The following is a 23,620-nucleotide window of genomic DNA, read 5'->3' as shown; positions in this document are numbered from 1 at the left end:
TGGACTGATAGTCAGAAGCATATCTCCATCCATCACACTTCTGACACCCTGGATTTAGGCACAGGATGTCCTTCTAGATCATGACAAGGTGTCTGCAGATCTCAAGCAGAATAGCAGTTGTCCATCAGTTCCACTAAAGGACCTGCACAGATCACCTAACGCACATACAAAGATACATATGATGCACAAGTTCTTCAAGGTTGAAGTTGGCCCTACCCATTAGGTTAGTTCACCCAAAAATGGAAATTCTGTCATTTATTACTCACCCTCATGCCGTTCCACACTCGTAAGACCTTCGTTAATCTTCGGAACACAAATTAAGATATTTTTGATGAAATCTGATGGCTCCGTGAGGCCTGCATAGGGAGCAATGACACTTCCTCTCTCAAGATCCATAAAGGTACTAAAAACATATTTAAATCAGTTCATGTGAGTTCAATGGTTCAATATTAATATTATAAAGCGACAAGAATATTTTTGGTGTGCCAAAAAAAAAACAAAATAACAACTTATATAATGATGGCTGATTTCAAAACACTGCTTCAGGAAGATTCGGAACATAATGAATCAGCGTGTCGAATCAGCAGTTCGGAGCGCCAAAGTCACATGATTCCAGCAGTTTGGCAGTTTGGCACACGATCCGAATCATGATTCGATACGCTGATTCATTATGCTCCGAAGCTTCCTGAAGCAGTGTTTTGAAATTTTTTATTTTTTTTGCACACCAAAAATATTCTTGCCGCTTTATAATATTAATATTGAACCACTGTACTCACATGAACTGATTTAAATATGTTTTTAGAACATTAATGGATCTTGAGAGAGGAAATGTCATTGCTCCCTATGGAGGCCTCACTGAGCCATCGGATTTCAACAAAAATATCTTAATTTGTGTTCCGAAGATTAACGAAGGTCTTACGGGTGTGGAACGGCATGAGGGTGAGTAATTAATGACAGAATTGTCATTTTTGGGTGAACTAACCCTTTAACTATAAACAGTAACATTTCTCAAAACATACTGATAAGTTGTACTTTTCTTTCAGGGAGAGGTATACAGAAAATATCCATCATTATTCTGTAGTGTTTGAAGATGAAAAGGAAAATAAATGCTTGAAGAAGTCATTCAAATAATTTAATATTTAGAAAGATAAATGTTGATTAATAACTTGATTATAAATCACTCAAAAGATATATATTGAAGCGGTAGTGGATTCCAGAATCCAACCCTTCACTACACTACAGCTTACTGTAGTAAAAACTAACTACAGTATTTATTACAGTTTATCAGTTCACTTTAGTTAATACTACAATATGCTGTAGCATTCATTAACAAAGTGCATTACAGCTTATATAGTATGGTTTAAAAACACTATTTAGCATGAATTACTAGGCTATAGGCTAGTATTTTTTCAAGGTAGGGTGTCGAGTTCCGCGAAAGTAACATTTTAGAGCACGTTGAGTAACTTGTAATCTGACCTGAAACGTGAAAAGTTTTCCAAGCCTTTTCTTTGACCTCATTTGGAAGTGGTTTTAAGGCTACAAAAACGAAATAAAATCATTTGCATATTTCTGTTACGTTTACCTAAGCCGAAACGTTACACCAATAAGATGCTTTAGACGAAATTCAACTTTACTATTGTGTCTGCTTTTGTGTTCATTCATTCCAGTGTTTTGATGTATCGGTCAAATTGTGCGGTTTCCTCAGTGACCACCTTCATTCTCTGACTCCGTTCTCCTCCACACTCTCCAGACGTGTGGTCAGCTGACTTTCACTGGAGCAGCTGTGTGCAGTCGCGCATTCTCACAAAGCACAAGCAGCATAGACGATAAGGGAACACGGAGCTGAAAATCGCTGAGCTGATCCGCTCAGGACATTTATCCATCAGGACGTGCTGCGCTTGGGAACACGGCCATGGATATGGACCGTACGGTATTCCTGCTGTTAACGCTGACGACTTTTTCGCTCGCCATCGAGGTAAGAATAGGGATTGTGTAATGGAGAGGGAGCTTGATTCTCCTCCATACTTTAAAGGACGGCCTGGGAGCGAAGGGGGAAAAACGCACAGCAAGAGCATGACACGGATGCAGACAGACATTTTGAGCGCTGCGTGATTGTCAGTTGCGTATTCCAGCATGATCATACCTCTCTCTCATGCAGTTGGTTTTCTTGTCTGTTGGTGTTTTAAATCAATTAAAAAGTGTTGGGTGGAGGCTCCTGGTGCAGGCAGAATCGCCTGGTTTGCACTAATATTAGGCACAGTGGGCGAACTGTAGCGCGTGAACGTGATACATAAAGACGCGCATCTTTAGTAGCTTTTAGAACAACATTGTTTTAATGTTTGGGGGTCATTTGCACACCTTCATATAAAACATTATAGCCTAACATTCGAAGTCGAAACGTGGCATTGAAACATACAGAATTGCACAGTGGAAAACGCTGATATGGCGATTTTATGCTGATGCACCCGTAATGTGTTTTTGTGTTAGAGCAAATAAATGTGGACAGGAGGAATCTGAACTCATGTCATGCAGATGCGGCTGGTGGAATCATGAAAACATCAGTGACTGACATGTGTTAAAGAACGCATTCTCTCACCACCTGCAGTTGGCACATTTTATATACACGAGAGAAAAAAAGAAAAGAAATATATAACCTTTGTCTGGTTTGCAAGATTGCAGAGCTCTATTTTGGGTGAATAAATGCTGTGGCAGCAATCCGGCGGCCCTCCTTATTCGAGCATCAGAGGACAACGCTCATTCCTCTGCGGCGCCTTTTGCGCATCTATTATTCACACAAGTGTTTTATGAAGGAATTTGCTTTGTTATGTAGGCATGATTGTTGAAATGCGTAAATGATGTAGGACTTGCTCATGGTGGAGAGATTTTGTGAGGAATATTAGGCCTGCAAAATGATGTTAGTTGACAGAAGCAAGATGGCGTCCGTGAACTGCGGCGTTTCATTTTTTTTTATCCAAACGGCGTAAAGGCAAAATCTGCTATGGATGGATAAACTTTCTCACTCCCACAAACAGACACTGTTAAACAGACACGCATCTGCACAACATGTTCTTTGCATGCACAGATTATTTCAATGGAGGCGTTTATTGACACCTATTGTGCCATTTAGAGATATTTTATTCTACATAGATTTTCTGTAAGGTCAATATGTAGATGTGGTGTTGTTCGTGTTCTCTCAGAATATGGTATACCGATATCATGGTGCAAATAATGGAGAGACTTTGGGGGTGTGACTCCCAGATAACAAATATTTCAACATTACTCAAAAATGAAGCTACTAAAACAGTGTTTGATGAGGTTACCTAATGTTAGAATATAGTTCCCCTCTGGTGTTTTGTGTTTCCTAGCGTTCTAGGAACGCTTCTTTTTAGGTTTTGTTTTAATAACCATAAACTAACGTTTCCAGAACATTCTGGGAACCAAAAATTGTTAACTGGGACACTACTCAAGCTCTTTCTATTCAGATTGGTATTAGATAATATATCAGCAAAAACACATATGTACTGTCATTGTTTTTCACATTATTATTGATTTACATATCACAGTTATTTCACAACAACGGTTTAAAATCAAGTTTTGTGGGTATTATTCCATGTGTATTAGCTGATACACCTGCTGGTCACCTGCTGCTGTTCCTAAACATTGACTAAATTCATTTCAGTTTGTTAAAATTGATTAAATTAGTGTGCATTTTTGTTTTGTAGGCATGTCAAATGACAAATTGAGTTGTGAACTGAAAAGTACCTTTACAAATTCCATTTAAAAATTGACCCCTTGTACCAGTCAGAGTGCAAAGTATATAAGGACTTAAAAGAAATAAGACCCTCAAGCTTATTTCATTAAAAGGTGTCGTTTGTAGGTAGTGTGCCAAAACAAGCTCTGAGAGTTTGTGTTGTCACCTCTTTACTGGTCACCATAACCATGAACAAGCTGTTTTGCCTGAAAGGTCCCTTGCTTAGTTTGCTTATAATTGGTAAATCTGTTTTCGGTTAGCCTCCATCTGAAAAAGGGCTTCCTTTGTCTGACTGGGAAATGTCAGTGGAACATGTAAACATGGTCCGTTTTAGATTATGTTTTTGAGTGTTACAAAAACTGCCTCATTGATTTTGACAGCCTTCAAAATTAAACCAGAGCTGAATGGCTGTTGAAATCTGCACATTTCATTTTGCACTAATGTGGATCCTGAACTGCTATGACAACCTGGCTGAGACACTATTTTGGGAGACTGATATTCGCAGATGATTGGCTTTCACGAGTGGCTCAGTGGCTGTGTCAGTGTTAACGCATTTCTTATATCATGCGTTGATGGTAATGATCTCATGTAAACCGATCTATAGCTGAAATCGTGTAGTTTATTGCATTAGTTAAGACCATTTTGTGTCTAAAACACAATGGTTTTCCTAAAGAGCTAACAACTGTACTGCGGCCAGCATAATTACAGTATTCTGTTTAATTGCCCTACAGCATTGAGATGGTTTATTGCACTATAACCACCAAGCCATTTGTTAAAAAAACATTACAAGACGGAGTCTGTCTGTCTGTCTTTCTATCTATCTATCTTTATTTCTTTCTATATCTGCTGGCTTAATGAGGCAGATGCATATTTCAGACAGCTGGCTGCAGCAGCACTTCCACTGTTTGTTACCTAGGACAAAAAGGGGAAAACACAACAGTCCCATAATCCCGCACGCTCAGTTGAACAGACAGGGTGGGTCTGGTTGTAAGGGACCTTTGTGACTCACTGGGTCGAGGCCAGGCCAAAGACATACAATAGATGTCCGCCATTATTCTCTCTTTCACTTACTATAAATTGAGTGTCTTCTACAAATATGTTTTCCTTCCAGTCTTTTTCAGGATCTCATAAACTCATTTCTATCTTATTTTTAAATATCTTTCCACCCACTTCAAGAGATTAGACTGTATTTGAGGCTTTTAACCCTCAACCAAATAGGCAGTAATGTTTTATATTGTATATTACGTAACTGGAATTGTGGCTCTAAAATAGATTAATGTTTGTTTACAAGCTTTTGTCAGATATAGAGAGTTTTCACTAAATCGTTTTCTAAATCTTTTATATTTTATCTTCTATTATTGTATTGAACTCTCAAAACTATAACTTTATAGTTTTTCCAAAAAGAGTGAAATTATTTTGATAATTCACTTTTTAATAACACACAAATATAGACCCTCAACACTTAACTCATAAGCCTAGTGTTCATATAACGAGCGAGACCATAAATATAGTCAGCATTGTGTGATACACTGGGAGTGTGGTTTAGTATGGAGGAAAACAAATCCTCCATAGTTATCAGAGTTATATATTTCTATGACGGAAATGAAGAGAAATGTATACAATACCATTTAAAAGTTTAGGTAAGATTACGTAAGTGTTTTTTAAGAATCTGAAGCTTTTATTCAACATGGATGCATTCAAAAATTCTAACAGACCCAGATTTTTGAATGGTACTAGTGTACAGTATATACATATTTATATAGTATTCAATATTTTATTGAATACCAGGAGATGTTTTCTAACACTTGCTTACCCGCTAAAAGCTTTGATATAATTTGAACACTGCGAACAGGGACAACAAAAACAGCAACAACAGCATAAATAAAGCCATCAAACCATACAGCAATAACCTGATAACAGTCGCTACATAATTTCTTCACACCACAGTGCATTCTGACAACTCAAAACCCAACATTGTTCAATATGAAAGTGATTATCCAGTCGGCTCTCTGTTTGGCTAGTTGGGACAACATTTGGTGCAATATTGTTCGCCTAACGTGTCTGTATGTAGATTCAAAGTAATTTCCCTGTATCTGTAAATCAAACAATATTGATGCCCCTGTCTCAGTGAACCTCACAGAGGTCAATGTCATGGACATTGTAATGTATAGTGCTCTAACTAGATGCGCAAACCTGCTGTTATCTATATCTGTCAGACGCTCATAAGCACAGCAACTATTTGATGAATTGTTGAATCTTTGTGCTTGCCCACACATTTGCAGTTTTTCCTGTTTACATTGTCATCCTGTCTCTGTAATCGAATTAATTAAATGATATGCTGCTTACTTAATCAAGTTAATCGCAGTTGGTCGTATACATCAATATTTGCTGAGTGAATCCCCATATGAAGACATCTGAAGATCATAGGCTTATGTGATAATGGTTCCTCATGTTCCCGCTGATTGTGCTGTTGGCAGGTGCCATCGGATGACTCAGTGGGCTTGTTGGCGGAGCCCCAGGTGGCCATGTTCTGTGGGAAACTCAACATGCACATCAACGTCCAGAGTGGCAAGTGGGAGTCGGATCCAACTGGCACCAAGAGCTGCATCGGCACCAAAGAGGGCATCCTTCAGTACTGCCAAGAGGTAATGAGAGAGGAAAGATATAAAACGAGACGAGCAAATAGAATGAGTTCTGCTGCTGTGTCAGTGTTAGTTGTCAATAGCTTTGTAAAAGATTATTGTATCGTGATTACTTTAGTAATTGAAGTCAATTATATAATGACAATCACAGTAATTAATAGCCAAAGGGGCTTCTGAGCATTACATAAGAATGCCAAGTTCTATTTAGTGGTCGACTGGTATGAGTTTGTCAATGGCTGATGCTGATGCAATGTGGCCGATAGCCAATGTAATGCCATATCCTCTACTTTTCAAAGGTTTGGGTTCAGTAAGAAATCTTTAAAAGAAATGAATACTTCATTCAGCAAGGATGCATTAAATTGATAAAAAGACAGTAAAGACATTTATAATGTTGTAAAAGATTTTTATTTCAGATAAATGCTGTTCTTCTGAACAGAGAATCCTGAAAAATATTTCACAGTTTCCACAAAAATATTAAGCAGCAAAATAGTTTTCAACATAAAAATAAGAAATGTCCCTTGAGCACCAAATCTACATATTATAATGATTTCTGAAGGATCATGTGACACTGAAGACTGGAGTAATGACGGCCAAAAATGTATTAAAATAAAATTTTAAATTTTGTGATATTATTTCACAATATTACTGTTTTTGATCGAATAAATGCAGCCTTGGTGAGCATAAGACACTTCTTTCAAAAACATTTTAAAAAATCTTACCGACCCCAAAACTTTGAATGGTAGTGTATGTTTGCAAACGAGAGTACATAATACATACAAATATATGAAATCAAATGGTTATTTTACTAAATATATGCTGAACATTGAGTCACAAATATTTGAAATCTAAACTGACCCTGTTTACACATTCTTGGTCTTGTACTAAGAGAAATTTTGCTAGGAAATATGTGACCCTAGACCACAAATCTAGTCATAAGGGTCAGTTGAGACTTATATACCATCTGAAAGCAGAATAAATAAGCTTTCCATTGATGTGATGTATGGTTTGTTAGGATAGGACAATATTTGGCCAAGATACACCTATTTGAAAATGTGGAATCTGAGGGTGAAAAAAAAATCTAAATATTGAGAAAATTGCCTTTAAAGTTGTCCAAATGCAGTCCTTAGCAATGCATATCTACTCACAAAAATAAATTTTTGATATATTTACGGTAGGAAATTTACAAAATATCTTCATAGAACATGATCTTTACTTAATATCCTAATGATTTTTGACATAAAAGAAAAATCGATAATTTTGACCCATACAATGTATTGTTGGCTATTGCCACAAATATACCCGTGCGACTTATGACTGGTTTTGTGGTCCAGGGTCACATATGTTCAGCTATGAAGTTGTGGCTGTAAGAAAAAACAGGCCAAAAATCTGAAAAAAAACAAGCTTGTGATGGTGATTAGGAAAAAAGTGATTCATTTATTTATTTATTTTAAATAACAATTATTTAGTTATTCCAAGAAAAGATAGTTGTGTTTTTTGCAATCTTTCATTAAAATGTATTTTCGCTTCACCTCTGAAACGACATTCAACCCCTCTAATTTTTCTACATTCTGATATGTACTGCCTTCTTTTCACCATTTAATCACTTACCAATGAATAAAAACAAGATCCTTATTCTTTTTTTTTCTCATTGAATAGCCTGTTTCACTTAGGTCAGATTATGCAAGTGAAATGAATTGCCAATGGCTTTTCTGTTGACCTCAACAACAGCTGGTAATGTGTACCTTGTCTTGACTCCCACAGGTATACCCAGACCTCCAGATCACTAACGTAGTTGAGGCCAACCAGCCCGTCAGCATCCAGAACTGGTGCAAAATGGGTCGCCACCAGTGCCGCAGTCACACGCACATTGTGGTCCCTTACCGCTGCTTGGGTACATATGCGTGTTTACATTAAACTAACCTTCGATGTGATGATTACATGAGTACTCTGCCACTCCTGGGGTATTAACCTGGATTTGTGAGACATTAAACTAATGCTTTTAGCGAGGCTGTTGTATGATTTCCTATCATCCTTCCTCATCAGATAAGATGAGATTCATCAAAACACAACATTTGCTCTGGATATTTTACCCCTGCAAGTTACATATCAGCAGAAATCAATTTGAGCACCTGGTGAGCAAACGTTTGTGTGTTTTTATTAGTTGGGGAGTTTGTAAGCGACGCCCTTCTCGTCCCAGACAAGTGCAAGTTCCTGCACCAGGAGCGAATGGACATGTGCGAGAGTCATCTGCACTGGCACACGGTGGCCAAAGAGGTCAGAGGTCACACCACATGACAATTGTGTACTCTTTCACAAAGTTATAAAACTATACACAGCTGTAATTTGTGACAGAAAAAGCCGGATACAGATCAGGCACATTCAGAACTGGATTCAGTTCCTATTTTTGTGAATCCCGATATGAAAAGAAATATATGCTATGACTTATATATATATATATTTGCTATTGATGTTTAATATAAAATGATATCCCCGAAAATGCAAAAACATTTTGTTAATCATATTCTTTTTGTAAAACAACACACGCTAAACATGTCTATCCAAGTTGAATAATGGTGCAGGCAGATTAAGATTGAATAGGATATATAATTTATCTCTATCTAACCCACGACAGCATTCTACTTATAGCTCTATGATGACTCAGCACCTTATACCTCTCTCGCTTTCGTTCTCGCTCACACGTTCCCTGTGACTGCCCCTCTGCAGTCCTGCGGTGATCGTTCCATGAATCTCCATGACTACGGCATGCTGCTGCCATGCGGCATCGACCGTTTCCGTGGTGTAGAGTTTGTGTGCTGCCCCGTGGAAGAGCAGAAGGAGTTAGACAGCGAGGAGCAGGAGGAGGCCAACTCAGATGTGTGGTGGGGCGGCGCGGAGGCTGAGTATACCGACACCAGGTATACAAACACAAGTAGTATTATTGACACTTCGTTCTGAGACCACTAGTTAAAATTAACTAGTTAATTTTTTTTTTTTTTTTTTTTATTAAAATGGAAAAAAAAAAATTTCAGTTTATTACATTCACCATTTGCTTTCATGACAGCTGCACATCAGCTCCACAAGTTTGTGTAAAACCTAATTATTATGTTCTCCAGCATGATTTGAGAAAGATGAAAAGCATCCCATATGGCAAAAAATATATATATATTTGGGGGTCAAAATATATGCTAAATAAATGTTGCAAACAGCACTAAATATATTCAAATTAAAAATGTACTTTGTAAAATTTTCTAGTGGCAAAATATATTGCAAAATATATTGCAAAATGAAATGAATGTACTATATTTTAGTCCAATAATGTTTTTTATTTAATATTTGTATTTTTAGAGGATTTTATGGTAATAAATTATATTTATGGAATAGTTATGATCTATTTATTACATGTTAATCACTTTTTCAGCATAGACCTGAAAATGAAATTTCCAGCTTAAACTCGTAAATCTTGAATGCTTTGGAGGACAAACTGAAGTTTCGTCTTTTTTTTTAAAGAAGACACATGGTAGATTATTGCTGATGTGAAAAAAGTTAAAATAAGAAAGTAAAAAGTTTATTATTATGTAAAATGCATTAAATACTATTTTTAAATTGTGTATGAAATATATATTTTCCAAAAATGTTTTACTCTAAAACTGTGAGAAAATCAGAGCCATAAATCTAAATAAGTTCTAAATATATATAAAATTTGAGGTTGATATCTCAAAAAATTAGCTTTCAGTAAGATTTTGCTTGGGCGCAGTACCAAACGTTTCCACTAGATACAATTCGCTTACCATTTGTTTACAATGTGGGAATTTTTGAAAGCAAACGGTACAATTGTGACTATCTTTTTTTCCAGGACCATTTATCCTTTTTGAATCATGTCCATGAATCTGTATGTGTGTGTGTGTTCACATAACAAGTGCCCAACTTTCGTACCATCCGATGCAAAATTATTATTTTTTAAATTGTATGTTTTTGGCCCTTTTTGTGAATATATCAGATTTTTTTGCCATATATGATATTTGTGCTTTAACTGAAGAAAAACATCTCACCGTCTGTAAAAAAGAGTTCACATGATCAATGCCCCAAACTTCCTTTTTTGATTAGTCACCAAGAAATAGTGCACAATCTTAAATATTTCATGTTCATATTGTATAATTCTTTTGTTTTATATTTTTCACACTCCTAAAAAAATCTTTTCATTTCCTTTTCATTTCATTTCACTGTAGTCTCAGATTTGCATATGCCATGATCTTTGTCCAATTTGCATTACAGCGTACTGAGAGAACAGGCCCCGACCAAACCTGAGCCTGCTGTGACTGAGGATGATGAGGATATCAACAATGAGGAAGAGGAAGTATGGGACAACGATGAAGATGGTGACGGTGAAGATGACGAAGACGAGGAAGATGACGATGAAGACACAACCGACGAACAAGACACCAGCGAGCAGACCTCCAACGTTGCAATGACAACCACCACCACTACCACAACAGAGTCTATAGAGGAGGTTGTGCGAGGTGAGATGTGTGTATGCATATGTGTCCATATGTTGACATTTCAGTGGTACATTTCATTATCCAAATGTAAAAAATACACCTTTACAAGACATGCTTGAATCATCATTGTGTAGTTCCTAGAATACACAGGATAGGCAAAACTTGAGCAAAATGTTAAATCAACATTTAAACAAAACAAAGAGTGTCTCTTCTTCATTAGCGGTGTGCTGGGCCCCTGCACGGTCGGGGCCATGCCACTCCAAGTTGCCTCGCTGGTATTTTGTGGTGAAGACGGGCCGATGCGCCCCCTTCATCTTTGGGGGCTGCGGGGGCAACCGCAATAACTTTGAATCAGAGGAGTACTGCATGGCTGTCTGCAGCAGCAGTGTGTGTAAGTCCAGACGTCTCCTGAGAGGAAGTTCTTCTCTCTGCTAACCAGCACATCGTCTCTTTCACACTTTCTTCGCTTCATTCGTGCTAAACTCACAAGCTCAGCAGATGGCTGGATGCTTTAGCCCGCATGGATTACAGGTCTCTGTGAGGTGACTGTACAGGCAGAGCGCTTAGTTCCTTTAGTTTAACCTCCTGCTGTCTTCTCTGAGCACACTGGAACTTTTCTTAAACTCTCCATCTGCGTTTCCTGAATCAACAGCACCATGGTAAAAGAAATAATATATTTGTGATTCAAATCCAGATTGTGAGTGATCAATTAAAACACTGGGTAAAGGGCTGAGTGGCGTGATACTTGCTAGTTTTTCTGTTTTGATCTTTTCTGATGACACTTTAGTTTTAACACAAGTGTTACATAATATGAAGCTGTTTGGACACTGATGAAAGTCTTATCATACATATCTTAACTTTTGTACATCAAGTTCCAAATAAAAAAAAGGACATAATTAAATTAAATGTTCAAGGGATATTTTTAAAGTATTTAATTAACTGAATTATCCATAAATGGGTGTACATGCATAGCTATTTCATATATAAATATTTCTTGGCAGCGGTGCAATTAGATGCTATTTACACTATGTGACAACAGCAGCATTTTCTTAGTGATATGCTTTTTTGCACTAGGTGAAAATAGTGATAGATTCTGTTTACACCATGTAAAAGTATCAGTTCTTTGCAATAAGAGTAAATAGTAATTAGATGCTATCTATACTTTATATTGGCAGATACTATTTGCACCTCAGTATTTTTGTACATTAACAGGATGCAATAATATCATAGAGTGTAAATGATTATATTATTAAAATTATTAAATGGATGCTGCCTTATTGGGAGAATAAAAATCCTCGCTACAACTTCCCCTAACCCTACCCAATAAACAATTTTAATATGATTAAACACTCGTTCGCAGTTTATTTCCACTTTTCCATTTTTATTGAAAATAAATGTGAGCTCTGCAAAAGGCCGATTCAAACCCATTTCAAACCCATTTTACTCTAATAAAAGCTATTTATTTATTTATTCAATCATTCTTTATGATGGGCTACGTTTTCAATACTGTACTAGTGTTTTTTTTTTTTGTTGTTTTTTTTGTAGGGTTTTTTTTGTTGTTTTTTGAGTTTCAGCCACTACAGATTTTGAGTAGATACTGACATATTTGATAGCGTGAATGTTTGTTTGCTGACAGCACCTGCATGTCACTGAGTGTATTTCTTAACCTGCTGAACACTGCACTTCTGAATGTACCTCCCCCACTCTCTCTCTCCGTTTGTGTTCATCTCTGTGTGTGGGCCAATGATGGAGCTGTATTCGGCCTCTGGTCAGACCAGTCTGCGCAGTGGTTCAGTGGGCGGTTTCCACTTGGTTAAGCACAATGCTGGACTCTGTGGGAAAGTGACAGCAGAGCAGCCCTCATTCTGACAGGGCATATTCCTCACAGCCAGTCTGGCTGTTCCCGCATGCTCGCTGTCAAAAAGTGTCACAGCAGCCTCACAGGAGCTGCTGCAGAATACACACTTAGAAATACAGCTCTCACACCCCCACACACATACAGAGGCACAAAAAAAGTGTTTGGACACTTATTCCACAATTAAAAATGTCAATGCATTATAATTGTTTTAACCAAATGGCATTTATTTTAAAGAAAGACACTTAAAAATATATATATACAAATTTAAAAAAATGGTAAAACAATAGACAAACCGTTCAAAATTAAGACAAAAGTCTTGTATAGCAGAACATGTCTGCATGTCTCAATGAAATTGATAAATGTTAACTCTTTTAAGACTTTTTAAATTCCTGGTCTTATTTTGCATTATTAATTGATGCAAGTTCTGCTGCAAAGTCTAGCATAATTTGTGTGCACATGCCTCATATTTGATATTTTCTACTTAATACAGTGACATTTATTTTATTTTTTTGAGTGTCAACACTTTTTGGGGTCACTGTATATACACAGATCTACCATACTGGATGATTTTCCAGCATGAAAACTCTTTTAACTCTCTGAGTGCACCTAAAACATGCAGTATAGCAACTTTTGGCAATAGCAATCTCACACAAATGTTTCTGTCTTTGCTAACCAGTTTTAACCTTCATCTGAACTACATGAACTGTTCCTTCCCAGGAGTCTTCACTCTCATTGCTGTAAGGAAGATTCTCTGGCGCACATTTATCTGTTTTTGACACTCACTGAACAAGACTTCTCACTCTTTCTAGTGCCAACCATGGCCCCGAGCCCTGCTGATGCGGTGGATCGTTACCTGGAAGCTCCAGGAGATGTGAATGAGCACACCCGCTTTCAGAAAGCAAAGGAGAGCCTGGAGGCCAAACACAGAGAGAAAATGTCAGAGGTGAGAACCTGAGTAGAGTGGTATAGTGCAGTTATATGTGCAGTGCAGTTACAGCATTGAGGCGAGGTTTTCTTACAAAAAACGTGGTGTGTGTGTTTCTTAATGTCTGTGTATAACTTAAAGGGTTAGTTCCATAAGACCTTCGTTCATCTTCAGAACACAAATTGAGATATTTGTGATAAAATCCAATGGCTCAGTGAGGCCTGCATTGTCAGCAAGATAATTAACACATTGAGATGCCCAGAAAGCTACTGAAGACATATTTAAAACAGTTCATGTGACTACAGTGGTTCAACCTTAATGTTATTAAGCGACAAGAATACTATTTGTACGCCAAAAAAAACAAAATAATGACTTTATTCAACAATATCTAGTGATGGGCGATTTCAAAACACTGCTTCATGAAGCTTTGAAACTTTACGAATCTTTTGTTTCGAATCAGTGGTTCAGAGCCATAGACTGTAAAAAAAAAAAAATGGACGACACACCTTAACTCACTTCCATTTTAGTAACTGAAGCTGCCAGTGTGTCTATATGGTGCTGACATCTCAAGTTTCCGCATAGTGAACTTGAAACCCGAGTCTGCGCAGTAGTGAGCACAAAGTGGAGCCACGATATCAAGGCCCCGCCCAAACTCAGAACAACTCATTATTTCGGTGTGAAATAAGCAGTTATGGAAATGTAGAAATTAAAGTTAAAGCTCCAGTCACCTCGCAAAGATCCAGAAAAAAGTCTGTTGATGCCTCAGTGAAAATTTCACTCAGAGAAGTTGTCAATCATGACGTCTCACACCCGTTTTATAGAATCAAATAACTAACTAAAACATATCATATTTAAAGAACGACTACTTGAAGTAACACTAGTGTGAAGAAATTGTCTTTGGAAAAAAAAAAATTTGAAGTGTAATTTAATTGTTTAGTTTGTCTCATGTCCCACTGGAATACAGGGAGAAGGCGGGGTTTATGAGCTATATTGCATCCAGCCACCTGGGGGCGACCGAGACGCTTTGGCTTCACTTTTCAGGGCTTCTTGTTTGGAGCCAAAGTCACGCCCCCCAGTGGTGAAACATTGAAATTTAAAAACGCTTATCATGTAATGAAGCCTGGTTTACTGTAATCATGTGACTTTGGCAGTTTAATACACGCTCCGAACCACTGATTTGAAACAAAAGATTCATAAAGATTCGAAGCTTCATGAAGTAGTGTTTTGAAATCACCCATCACTAGATATTGTTGAATAAAGTTTTGAATTTTGTTTCTTAATTTGGTGCATAAAAAGTATTCTAGTCACTTTATAATGTTAAGGTTGAACCACTGTAGTCACATGAACTGTTTTAAATATATCTTTAGTAGCTTTCTGGACACTGAAAGTGTTAATTATCTTGCTGTCAATGCAGGCCTCACTGAGCCATCGGAATTTAACAATAATATCTTAATTTGAGATAAACTAAGGTTTTACGGGTGTGTAACGACATGAGGGTGAGTAATTAATGACTGAATTTTCATTTTGGGGTGAATTAACTCTTTAAAAGGGTGATTTTTTTTTCATCAGAGGAACCATTATTTCATGTACATTCACAATGTTTAATGCAGAATAAAACATTCAGTTCAGTGAAACAGTGTGAAGTGATTCATGAAAATGCATTTAAATGGTATTTGATTGTTTGTTAAAACCTTAAAAGTACAATTATGTGTGGCAATGCTAAGTTAAAGATACCATTGTATACAGTGGGTACGGAAAGTATTCAGTCCCCCTTAAATTTTTCACTCTTTGTTATATTGCAGCCATTTGCTAAAATCATTTCAAAAAAGTTCATTTTTTTTCCTCATTAATGTACACGCAGCACCCCATATTGACAGAAAAACACAGAATTGTTGACATTTTTGCAGATTTGTTAAAAAAGAAAAACTGAAATATCACATGGTCCTAAGTATTCAGACCGTTTGCTCAATATTTAGTAGAAGCACCCTTTTGAGTCTTTTTGGGAAAGATGCAACAAATTTTTCACACCTGGATTTGGGGATCCTCTGCCATTCCTCCTTGCAGATCCTCTCCAGTTCTGTCAGGTTGGATGGTAAATGTTGGTGGACAGCCATTTTTAGGTCTCTCCAGAGATGCTCAATCGGGTTTAAGTCAGGGCTCTGGCTGGGCCATTCAAGAACAGTCACTGAGTTGTTGTGAAGCCACTCCTTCATTATTTTAGCTGTGTGCTTAGGGTCATTGTCTTGTTGGAAAAGTAAACCTTTGGCCCAGTCTGAGGTCCTGAGCACTCTGGAGAAGGTTTTCGTCCAGGACATCCCTGTACTTGGCCGCATTCATCTTTCCCTCGATTGCAACCAGTCGTCCTGTCCCTGCAGCTGAAAAACACCCCCACAGCATGATGCTGTCACCACCATGCTTCACTGTTGGGACTGTATTGGACAGGTGATGAGCAATGCCTGGTTTTCTCCACACATACCGCTTAGAATTAAGGCCAAAAAGTTCTATCTTGGTCTCATCAGACCAGAGAATCTTATTTCTCACCATCTTGGAGTCCTTCAGGGGTTTTTTAGCAAACTCCATGCAGGCTTTTATGTGTCTTGCACTGAGGAGAGTTCAGTCGGGCCACTCTGCCATAAAGCCCTGACTGGTGGAGGGCTGCAGTGATGGTTGACTTTCTACAACTTTCTCCCATCTCCCGACTGCATCTCTGGAGCTCAGCCACAGTGATCTTTGGGTTCTTCTTTACCTTTCTCACCAAGGCTCTTCTCCCCCGATAGCTCAGTTTGGCCGGACAGCAGCTCTAGGAAGGGTTCTGGTCATCCCAAACATCTTCCATTGAAGGATTATGTGCTCTTAGGAACCTTAAGTGCAGCAGAAATTTTTTTGTAAACTTGGCCAGATCTGTGCCTTGCCACAATTCTGTCTCTGAGCTCTTCAGGCAGTTCCTTTGACCTCATGATTCTCATTTGCTCTGACATGCACTGTGAGCTGTAAGGTCTTACAGGTGTGTGGCTTTCCTAATCAAGTCCTAATCAGTATAATCAAACACAGCTGGACTCAAATGAAGGTGTAGAACCATCTCAAGGATGATCAGAAGAAATGGACAGCACCTGAGTTAAATATATGAGTGTCACAGCAAAGGGTCTGAATACTTAGGACCATGTGATATTTCAGTTTTTGTTTTTTTTTTGTTTTTTTTATAAATCTGCAAAAATGTCAACAATTCTGTGTTTTTCTGTCAATATGGGCTGCTGTGTGTACATTAATGAGGGAAAAAAATGAACTTAAATGAATTTAGCAAATGGCTGCAATATAACAAAGAGTGAAAAATTTAAGGGGGTCTGAATACTTTCCGTACCCACTGTATGTCAATAGATTTTACCATTGTACATGTCCAAAAACATTTTTTTTAGTTCATAAGTGTTGAGAATTCATCTAGTGACGCTATTTCCCTGTTTTTCCATCTCTCTTATCTTTCTTCAGGTAATGAGAGAATGGGAGGAGGCAGAGAGACAGGCAAAGAATCTTCCTCGTGCTGATAAGAAGACCATAATTCAGGTAACCTTAATAAATGTTAATGGGATATATTTGCTGATGATTCATAAGCAGTGAACGGCAGAAAGTAACCATAGTTTATTGTTAATATAATGCAGTGGTTTGTGAACCTGTTATATAAAAGCACTTAGCATGGTTGCGGTCCAAGTGCATTCAGATTTAGTAGTACAGCATACATTTTCCATTAAAGCGTAGCGGGGATTTTCAAGGGGATTGAAAGGCATGGCTTTTTATTCTTCAGAATTAATAAACGGATTCTGGCTTTATGCCTATTCTTGTTTCTATAGCGCTTCCAGGAGAAGGTGGAGGCGTTGGAGAAAGAAGCGGCAGGGGAGAGACAGCAGCTGGTCGAAACCCACATGGCAAGAGTGGAAGCTCTTCTGAACGACCGTCGCCGTCAGGCTCTGGAAAGCTACCTTAGCGCCCTTCAATCTGACCAGCCTCGGGTATACGCACACAACAATATGCACATTATAATTTTCACAGATGTGTTTACAGTAGTAATTTGTATCATTTCTTTGCTAATATGTCTCATATCTTCTAATCTAATATCTGAGTAATGGATAAATGGCAACAGCTAAAGAAGAACTGTGTCCCATCTCATCTCATACAGCCTCGGCAGGTTCTCAATCTGTTGAAGAAGTACATACGAGCAGAGCAGAAAGACAGGCAGCACACTCTCAAACACTTTGAGCATGTGCGGGAGGTGGATCCGAAGAAGGCATCCCAGATTCGACCATTTGTAAGCTTATGCCAAGTTGTTCTTTAGATATAAAATATGTAGACACTTCAAACTTCAGTTTGACCCCTTGTGCTCTTAGGTGATGACCCACCTGCGTGTGATTGAGGAACGCATGAACCAATCCCTGGGGTACCTCTACAAGGTCCCACAAGTGGCTAATGAAATCCAAGACCAAGTGGGTGAGTGTGAAGTGCTTTATTTAGTGTTGTATTCACTGTTACATAATTTAGGGAACAAGTTTCAAACTGGGGTCTACTGAAACTTTCTCCAGCCCTGCTGATTCAGCGTGACCAGGCGGAAGTCACCCAACAGCTGTCATCTCTCCAGAGTAAAATGAGGGTTAGCTACGGAAACGATGCCCTGATGCCGGACCTGCCTGACAGCACCACCCCACTGGACATACTGCCACCAGAGCAGGACGGACTGGGCTTCATCCACCCCGAAAGCTTCAACCAGGCCAACACTGACAACCATGGTAAACATTAGCACAGTCAATGCCAGAAATGAAATGCAAAACTTTAAAAGGCCCATTTTCATGATCATTATGAACAGATATCTGGTAACCAATTATATACAACTATATGCTGACATTTTTTTTTAAATGTATCATGGTTTCCACAATAAAAATATTAAGCATCACAACCATTTCCAACACTGATATTAATAAGAAATGTTTCTTGAGTGCCAATGTTTCTTGAAATTAGCATTTTACAATGTTTTCTGAAGGATCTTGTGACACTGAAGACTGGAGTAATGAGTAATTCAGCTTTTCCATCACAGGAATAAATTTCATTTTAAAATATATTAAAATATTAAACAGTTCTTTTAAATTGTAATGATATCTCACAATATTACTGTTTTAACTGTATTTTTGATCAAACAAATGCAGCCTTATTGAGCAGAAGAGATTTCTTTAAAAACATTTAATAATCTTACTGACCCAAAACTTTTTGAACGGTAGTGTAAATAATCAACAAACACTGGATTGAAAAGAGACTGAACAGCTTTTTTGTCTTGTTCAGTTGAACCCGTAGATGCCCGACCAATTCCAGATAGGGGTCTGCCTACGAGACCCGGTAAGTGTGTACTTGTTATTTTCAGCAACTGGTTTGTTTAGTTGCTTTGTTAATTATTGAACTAAACTGAATCAACATATTCAGTTCATATAACCACTTCTTAGAGCTGCTTTGCAGCAGAATTTGAAGTTCTCTCATATTTAATGAAGTTTGCATCATTGATTGTTATTTTCCTGCATTGAAACAATCTGTATTGTATAAAACGCTGTATATAAATAGTAATGGTGACTTGACTTGACTTTAATACCACATATCTAATGAATATGTTCATACATGTGTGTTTTTCAGAGATTCCAAAGGTTCGGCTGGATATTGAGGAAAGGCACAACGCTGGTTATGATGTTCGTGACAAGAGACTGGTACAACAATTTACACAAATATCTCACTAGACACATACATGCAGACGAAATATAATGTGTATTTAATATTTCACATGCAAAAAGTAATTGATGTGTTTTTGTTGAAACAGATGTTCCTTGCAGAAGACATGGGCTCTAATAAGGGGGCTATCATTGGGCTGATGGTGGGTGGAGTTGTCATCGCTACTGTCATTGTAATCACCCTTGTTATGCTAAGGAAGAAGCAGTACACTTCCATTCACCATGGAGTTATTGAGGTGAGAAACATGTTTAAATCATATCTTTCCATGGCCATTTTGTGATTTGCAAACTTGGAAATATCATGGAAATTAATAGAAAAGTCTTTAAAAAATATCTGCTGCCTGCACTAAAATATTTCATTAGCTAGAAATAGCACTTCTTTAGTGTGTTTTTAAAATAATTTCATGAGTTTAATTGATCATATAATCAGAGAGGAAAAGGGGTAAACAGATTTGGTTTGCTGTCCATAGCTGAAAATTCTATCTTGAATTCGAGCTCTTATGCCAGGTTCAGACTACACAAAATCAGCCCAATCTTAGCAGGATACATTTGACATAGGGTGTTGTGCTGATTCGTAAATGACAGTGGGCGTCAGGACGTGAGAATCGATAGTTTTATTTCAGATAGTGTCATAGTGGACGGCAACCAACACTGTGTCTGCGACACTTCACGACTTCAGGACAGAAAGAAAGGTGATGGTTTTGGTGCTGTTATGTGGAATTATGCAATGGAAGAAAGAATTGTGGAGCTCTGGCAAAAATATGGCAAAAGACGTCTTTTCCGACGACAAGACAACCAGTGCAAAACACGCCACTTCGGTAGCCATCGTTTGTTTATGCTCACGACACCTGCTGTCAGTCGACAGTTCCACCTTCTCGATGACATCACACACATCATTAAAGACGGCAAGCAATGATTGGTTGAGAAGCAATGTGCAGTCAGTGACATGTTTCTTGTCCACAACAAGACAAGAATTTAAGTCAAAATGACACAGTGACTATCCTCACTAACGGACAAAAATATTGTGTAGCCTTATCCCAGGATTAGGTAGCTTAACCTCAGATGACATTTCTCCAGCATCCCTCTTCCTCCCCTTCTCCAGCTTTAGGCCTACATTTGTCATCCTATGTATTTTTTCAGGTTTTCCCCCCTGAGTAATACATAGGGTTAGATAAATTTAAGCCTAAAAATATCATTGGAGGAAGGTTACTACTTATATATTGATTGAAGCTTGATTGGAAGGACTATATGAACAAGCTCCTCCTAAACTTACATTATGAACTTTTAAACATCCTTATCCACTAGGGGTAATCCAGTAACGTGCATTTGAGAACACAAATAAAGTCTGATGCTCTTCGTGTTTCATAGCGAAGTGTTGCAATCCTCAGAGTGAGGGTTTAAACTTTTATTTTGAAATCGAGACAAACAACAATTCGGTGCATGTTTTGGTGTCCCCCATGTTCTTGTTCAAGAAATTGCAGTAGCTGTAGCATTTCTATCATAAAGAAGCGGCCAAATATTAAAGATTAAACAGATCTGATCGTGCTGCAAAGTGTAACAACAACAATCACTGGACCGTTGGCACCCTCTTCAAGAATTTGTTATAATACGTAATGTACAAAAGATCACTGTTTATATTATGTATATTACATTATGAATTTTAACAGTGTTGTTCAATAAAACCATATTACTTGCTTTTGATAGTTTATTTTAACCCATTTTTATATATTAAACACTTATTGTTCACTTATTTTTATTGCCACAAAAAAATCCAATTACTTGATTAATTGTCAAAATAATTGACCGATTACTTGATTACCAAAATAATAAAATAAAAGACTATTTCCAGTCATATATTTCGTCATTGAAGATTTCTTAAAAATCATGTTAAAATATTGTCTCGTCTCATTCTCATGAACCCAATATCTTGTATTGTCTCATCTCGTGAGCTGTGTATTGTCACACCCCTATTATCCACTAATCACGAAGGACTGGAAAATTCATTCAAGGACTGGAAAGGTCATGGAAATTCATTTCAAAACACCTAAAACTATTAAAAATATTTTTTATTAATTGAAATAAACTTGAAATAAAATAAAAATATAAATATTAGATGAAGAAACTTAAACTTAAAAAAAATAAAAATGTTAGAAAAAGAAATTAAAAGTTTAATAATTAAAAAAATACTATTAAAAAATAATAAAATTAAAATAAAACTTGAAAATATAAAAATAAAGGCTAGTTCATAATATTAATATATGCTTTAATAGTACTACTTTAATATGAAAAAACCAGTATAGCACTGCTGGAAATGAAAAAAAAATGCATTTAATGACCACCATATATTTTTTTAATATCTCAGGTTGATGCAGCAGTGACCCCTGAGGAACGCCATCTCACTAAGATGCAGCAGAACGGCTACGAGAACCCAACCTACAAGTTCTTCGAGCAGATGCAGAACTAAAGAACCACTTCAAATCCCCACACTCCCCATCACCATCATCAGCACCATAACCCCACTGCATCAGGACAGAGAATGCAGACTGATCCCTCATACACACTATTGGTCAGCTCTGTCACCATGGAGATGAGAGTGGCTTCCATCACCTGGCCATTTCATCCAATCAAATGAGCGCTCAATCGGTTTGCACAGAAAAGTGGTGTATCATTGCTGCCCATCCAGCCATCTGTCTGTACGATGGTCCATCTGTGCGCTCACATGCTTGCCCGTCACAGCACTGTGTGGTGAATGAAGCTCTGTTTTCTTTACCCATGCATGCTTTCCTTCTAACTTACCCATGAGTCTCTAATCCATCCAGTTGTTTTTTTCGTGTCCATTTTTGTCCCCCTCCAGAAATTTCTTTAAGCACTTATGTCTCCTCTTTTGTTTGCACGTTTCCTTCCTCTTTCTCCCTCCTTCCTTTTTCCTTGGCACTCAGATGATGCGGTGCTGTGTTTGGCTACATGAGGCTCCAACTGCAAACAACCAGACGCAGAATAATGTACTCATCAATAAACTTTCCATTCAGGTTTTTTTCTGTAAAAAAAACAAACAAAAAACCCACTCATTTTAAAAAAAATAAAAAAAAAAAAGGAAAAAAAGAAAGAAAAGGAAAAGGTAAAAAAAAAAAAGAGATAAGAAATGAATGTTTTTATTTTATGTGTAATATGTATTGAATTAAGGCAGAAGCTAGCTGTATCTATGTAGTGCATGGAAATTTTAACAGAGAGATGGTTTCTGGATCCAAACACAGACTTTGACCTCTCTCTCATGTAGAGATTTTAGATTGTACATTTTATGTCTTGTGATCACATTTTAAATAAGTGAAAAAATCTGCTTGGCTACATTGTCACAGGGACATGCTTTAATCGAAGTGTGCTTTTTCTTTCTTTTGGACCATGCCACGCACACTTAAATGGTTGCATGGGGCTGGAAAAAGATGTATGTATTGTATTATGAAGTGTAATATTAGCCCACGTTTTGGTTTGTTAACGTTCTACGCACTCTGCATTTTTTTTAAGGGTCTACACCCTTTTTGCCTCATGAAGTTTTATTCCATGTCGGGATTTGGTATGGGGCCGGGATTAGGGAAAGGAGGTATGGAGTGGTGGGAATTTGCTTCAGAAAAAGCCACCATTTTTATGTGATTTTTGTCCCACTCTCCCTTCTTTGTACTCCCCCAGTGTCTGTGATATTCACGAACACATTTTGGGACAGAAACACCTCACCTTCTCCCCTCTTTTATTGTTTCACTGAAGTGTCATAGCACCTTATAGGCCAGAGCAGGTAGGAAGGGACGGGTAGATAATTAAATATTAATGTAATGAGTTCATGCCATGGGGTCTTTTGAAATGACCTTTTAAGTTATTTTGAAAGTGCCATGATGTTGAAGGAAATTGTGTTGTAAAATGCATTGTATGAGACAGCCATTAAATGATTCAAACATTGTGCAGTTATGTCACAGTGCACACTGCTCATTATGTTCCTGTATAGAATTACCTTAGCTCTAAAATCTGGTGTTGTGCTGATTTGTGGATACTCTGAGGTGAGTGTCTGTGGTCAGTAGGGAGCAGAGAAAGCTCTTTCTGTGACATTTTCCTTCAGTATCTATTCAAATCATTGGCTTAGAAGGGGAAAAAGCTTTCTACAACACTGTAACCCATGAATAAAGTTTTGAATGTACATATAAACTCC

At 37.6% G+C, this 23,620-nt stretch overlaps 1 protein-coding gene across 2 annotated transcripts; it reads left to right on the top strand.

Moving 5' to 3' along the window:
- Positions 1 to 1,773: 1,773 nt before the first annotated feature.
- appb (amyloid beta (A4) precursor protein b) lies at positions 1,774 to 23,605 on the top strand. Of its 2 annotated transcripts, XM_067409075.1 has the most exons (17): positions 1,774 to 1,975; positions 6,229 to 6,396; positions 8,155 to 8,284; positions 8,555 to 8,667; positions 9,118 to 9,308; positions 10,666 to 10,910; positions 11,110 to 11,280; positions 13,557 to 13,690; positions 17,156 to 17,230; positions 17,515 to 17,673; positions 17,841 to 17,969; positions 18,049 to 18,148; positions 18,241 to 18,444; positions 18,992 to 19,045; positions 19,334 to 19,404; positions 19,515 to 19,661; positions 21,788 to 23,605. In XM_067409075.1, exons 1-17 carry the CDS (start codon positions 1,913 to 1,915, stop codon positions 21,887 to 21,889), a joined length of 2,256 nt encoding a protein of 751 aa, XP_067265176.1. In that variant the 5' UTR covers positions 1,774 to 1,912; the 3' UTR covers positions 21,890 to 23,605. The 2 variants fall into 2 exon arrangements, with proteins under 2 accessions (XP_067265176.1, XP_067265177.1); XM_067409076.1 differs by lacking the exon at positions 11,110 to 11,280.
- Positions 23,606 to 23,620: the final 15 nt, after the last annotated feature.

The sequence above is a fragment of the Chanodichthys erythropterus genome, chromosome 14 (genome assembly GCF_024489055.1).
Source record: "Chanodichthys erythropterus isolate Z2021 chromosome 14, ASM2448905v1, whole genome shotgun sequence".
In the NCBI taxonomy this organism is placed as follows: Eukaryota; Metazoa; Chordata; class Actinopteri; order Cypriniformes; family Xenocyprididae; genus Chanodichthys; species Chanodichthys erythropterus.
This window is presented reverse-complemented; position numbering and strand designations above follow the sequence as displayed.

What these genes read in the sequence shown, in the direction of transcription:
- appb (XM_067409075.1), top strand. Translation starts at nt 1,913, where the DNA reads ATGGATATGGACCGTACGGTATTCCTGCTGTTAACGCTGACGACTTTT. An exon ending in GGCACACGGTGGCCAAAGAG is followed by an intron (nt 8,668 to 9,117) that starts GTCAGAGGTCAC and finishes GCCCCTCTGCAG; the next exon opens with TCCTGCGGTGATCGTTCCAT. An exon ending in TGTCTGCAGCAGCAGTGTGT is followed by an intron (nt 11,281 to 13,556) that starts GTAAGTCCAGAC and finishes CACTCTTTCTAG; the next exon opens with TGCCAACCATGGCCCCGAGC.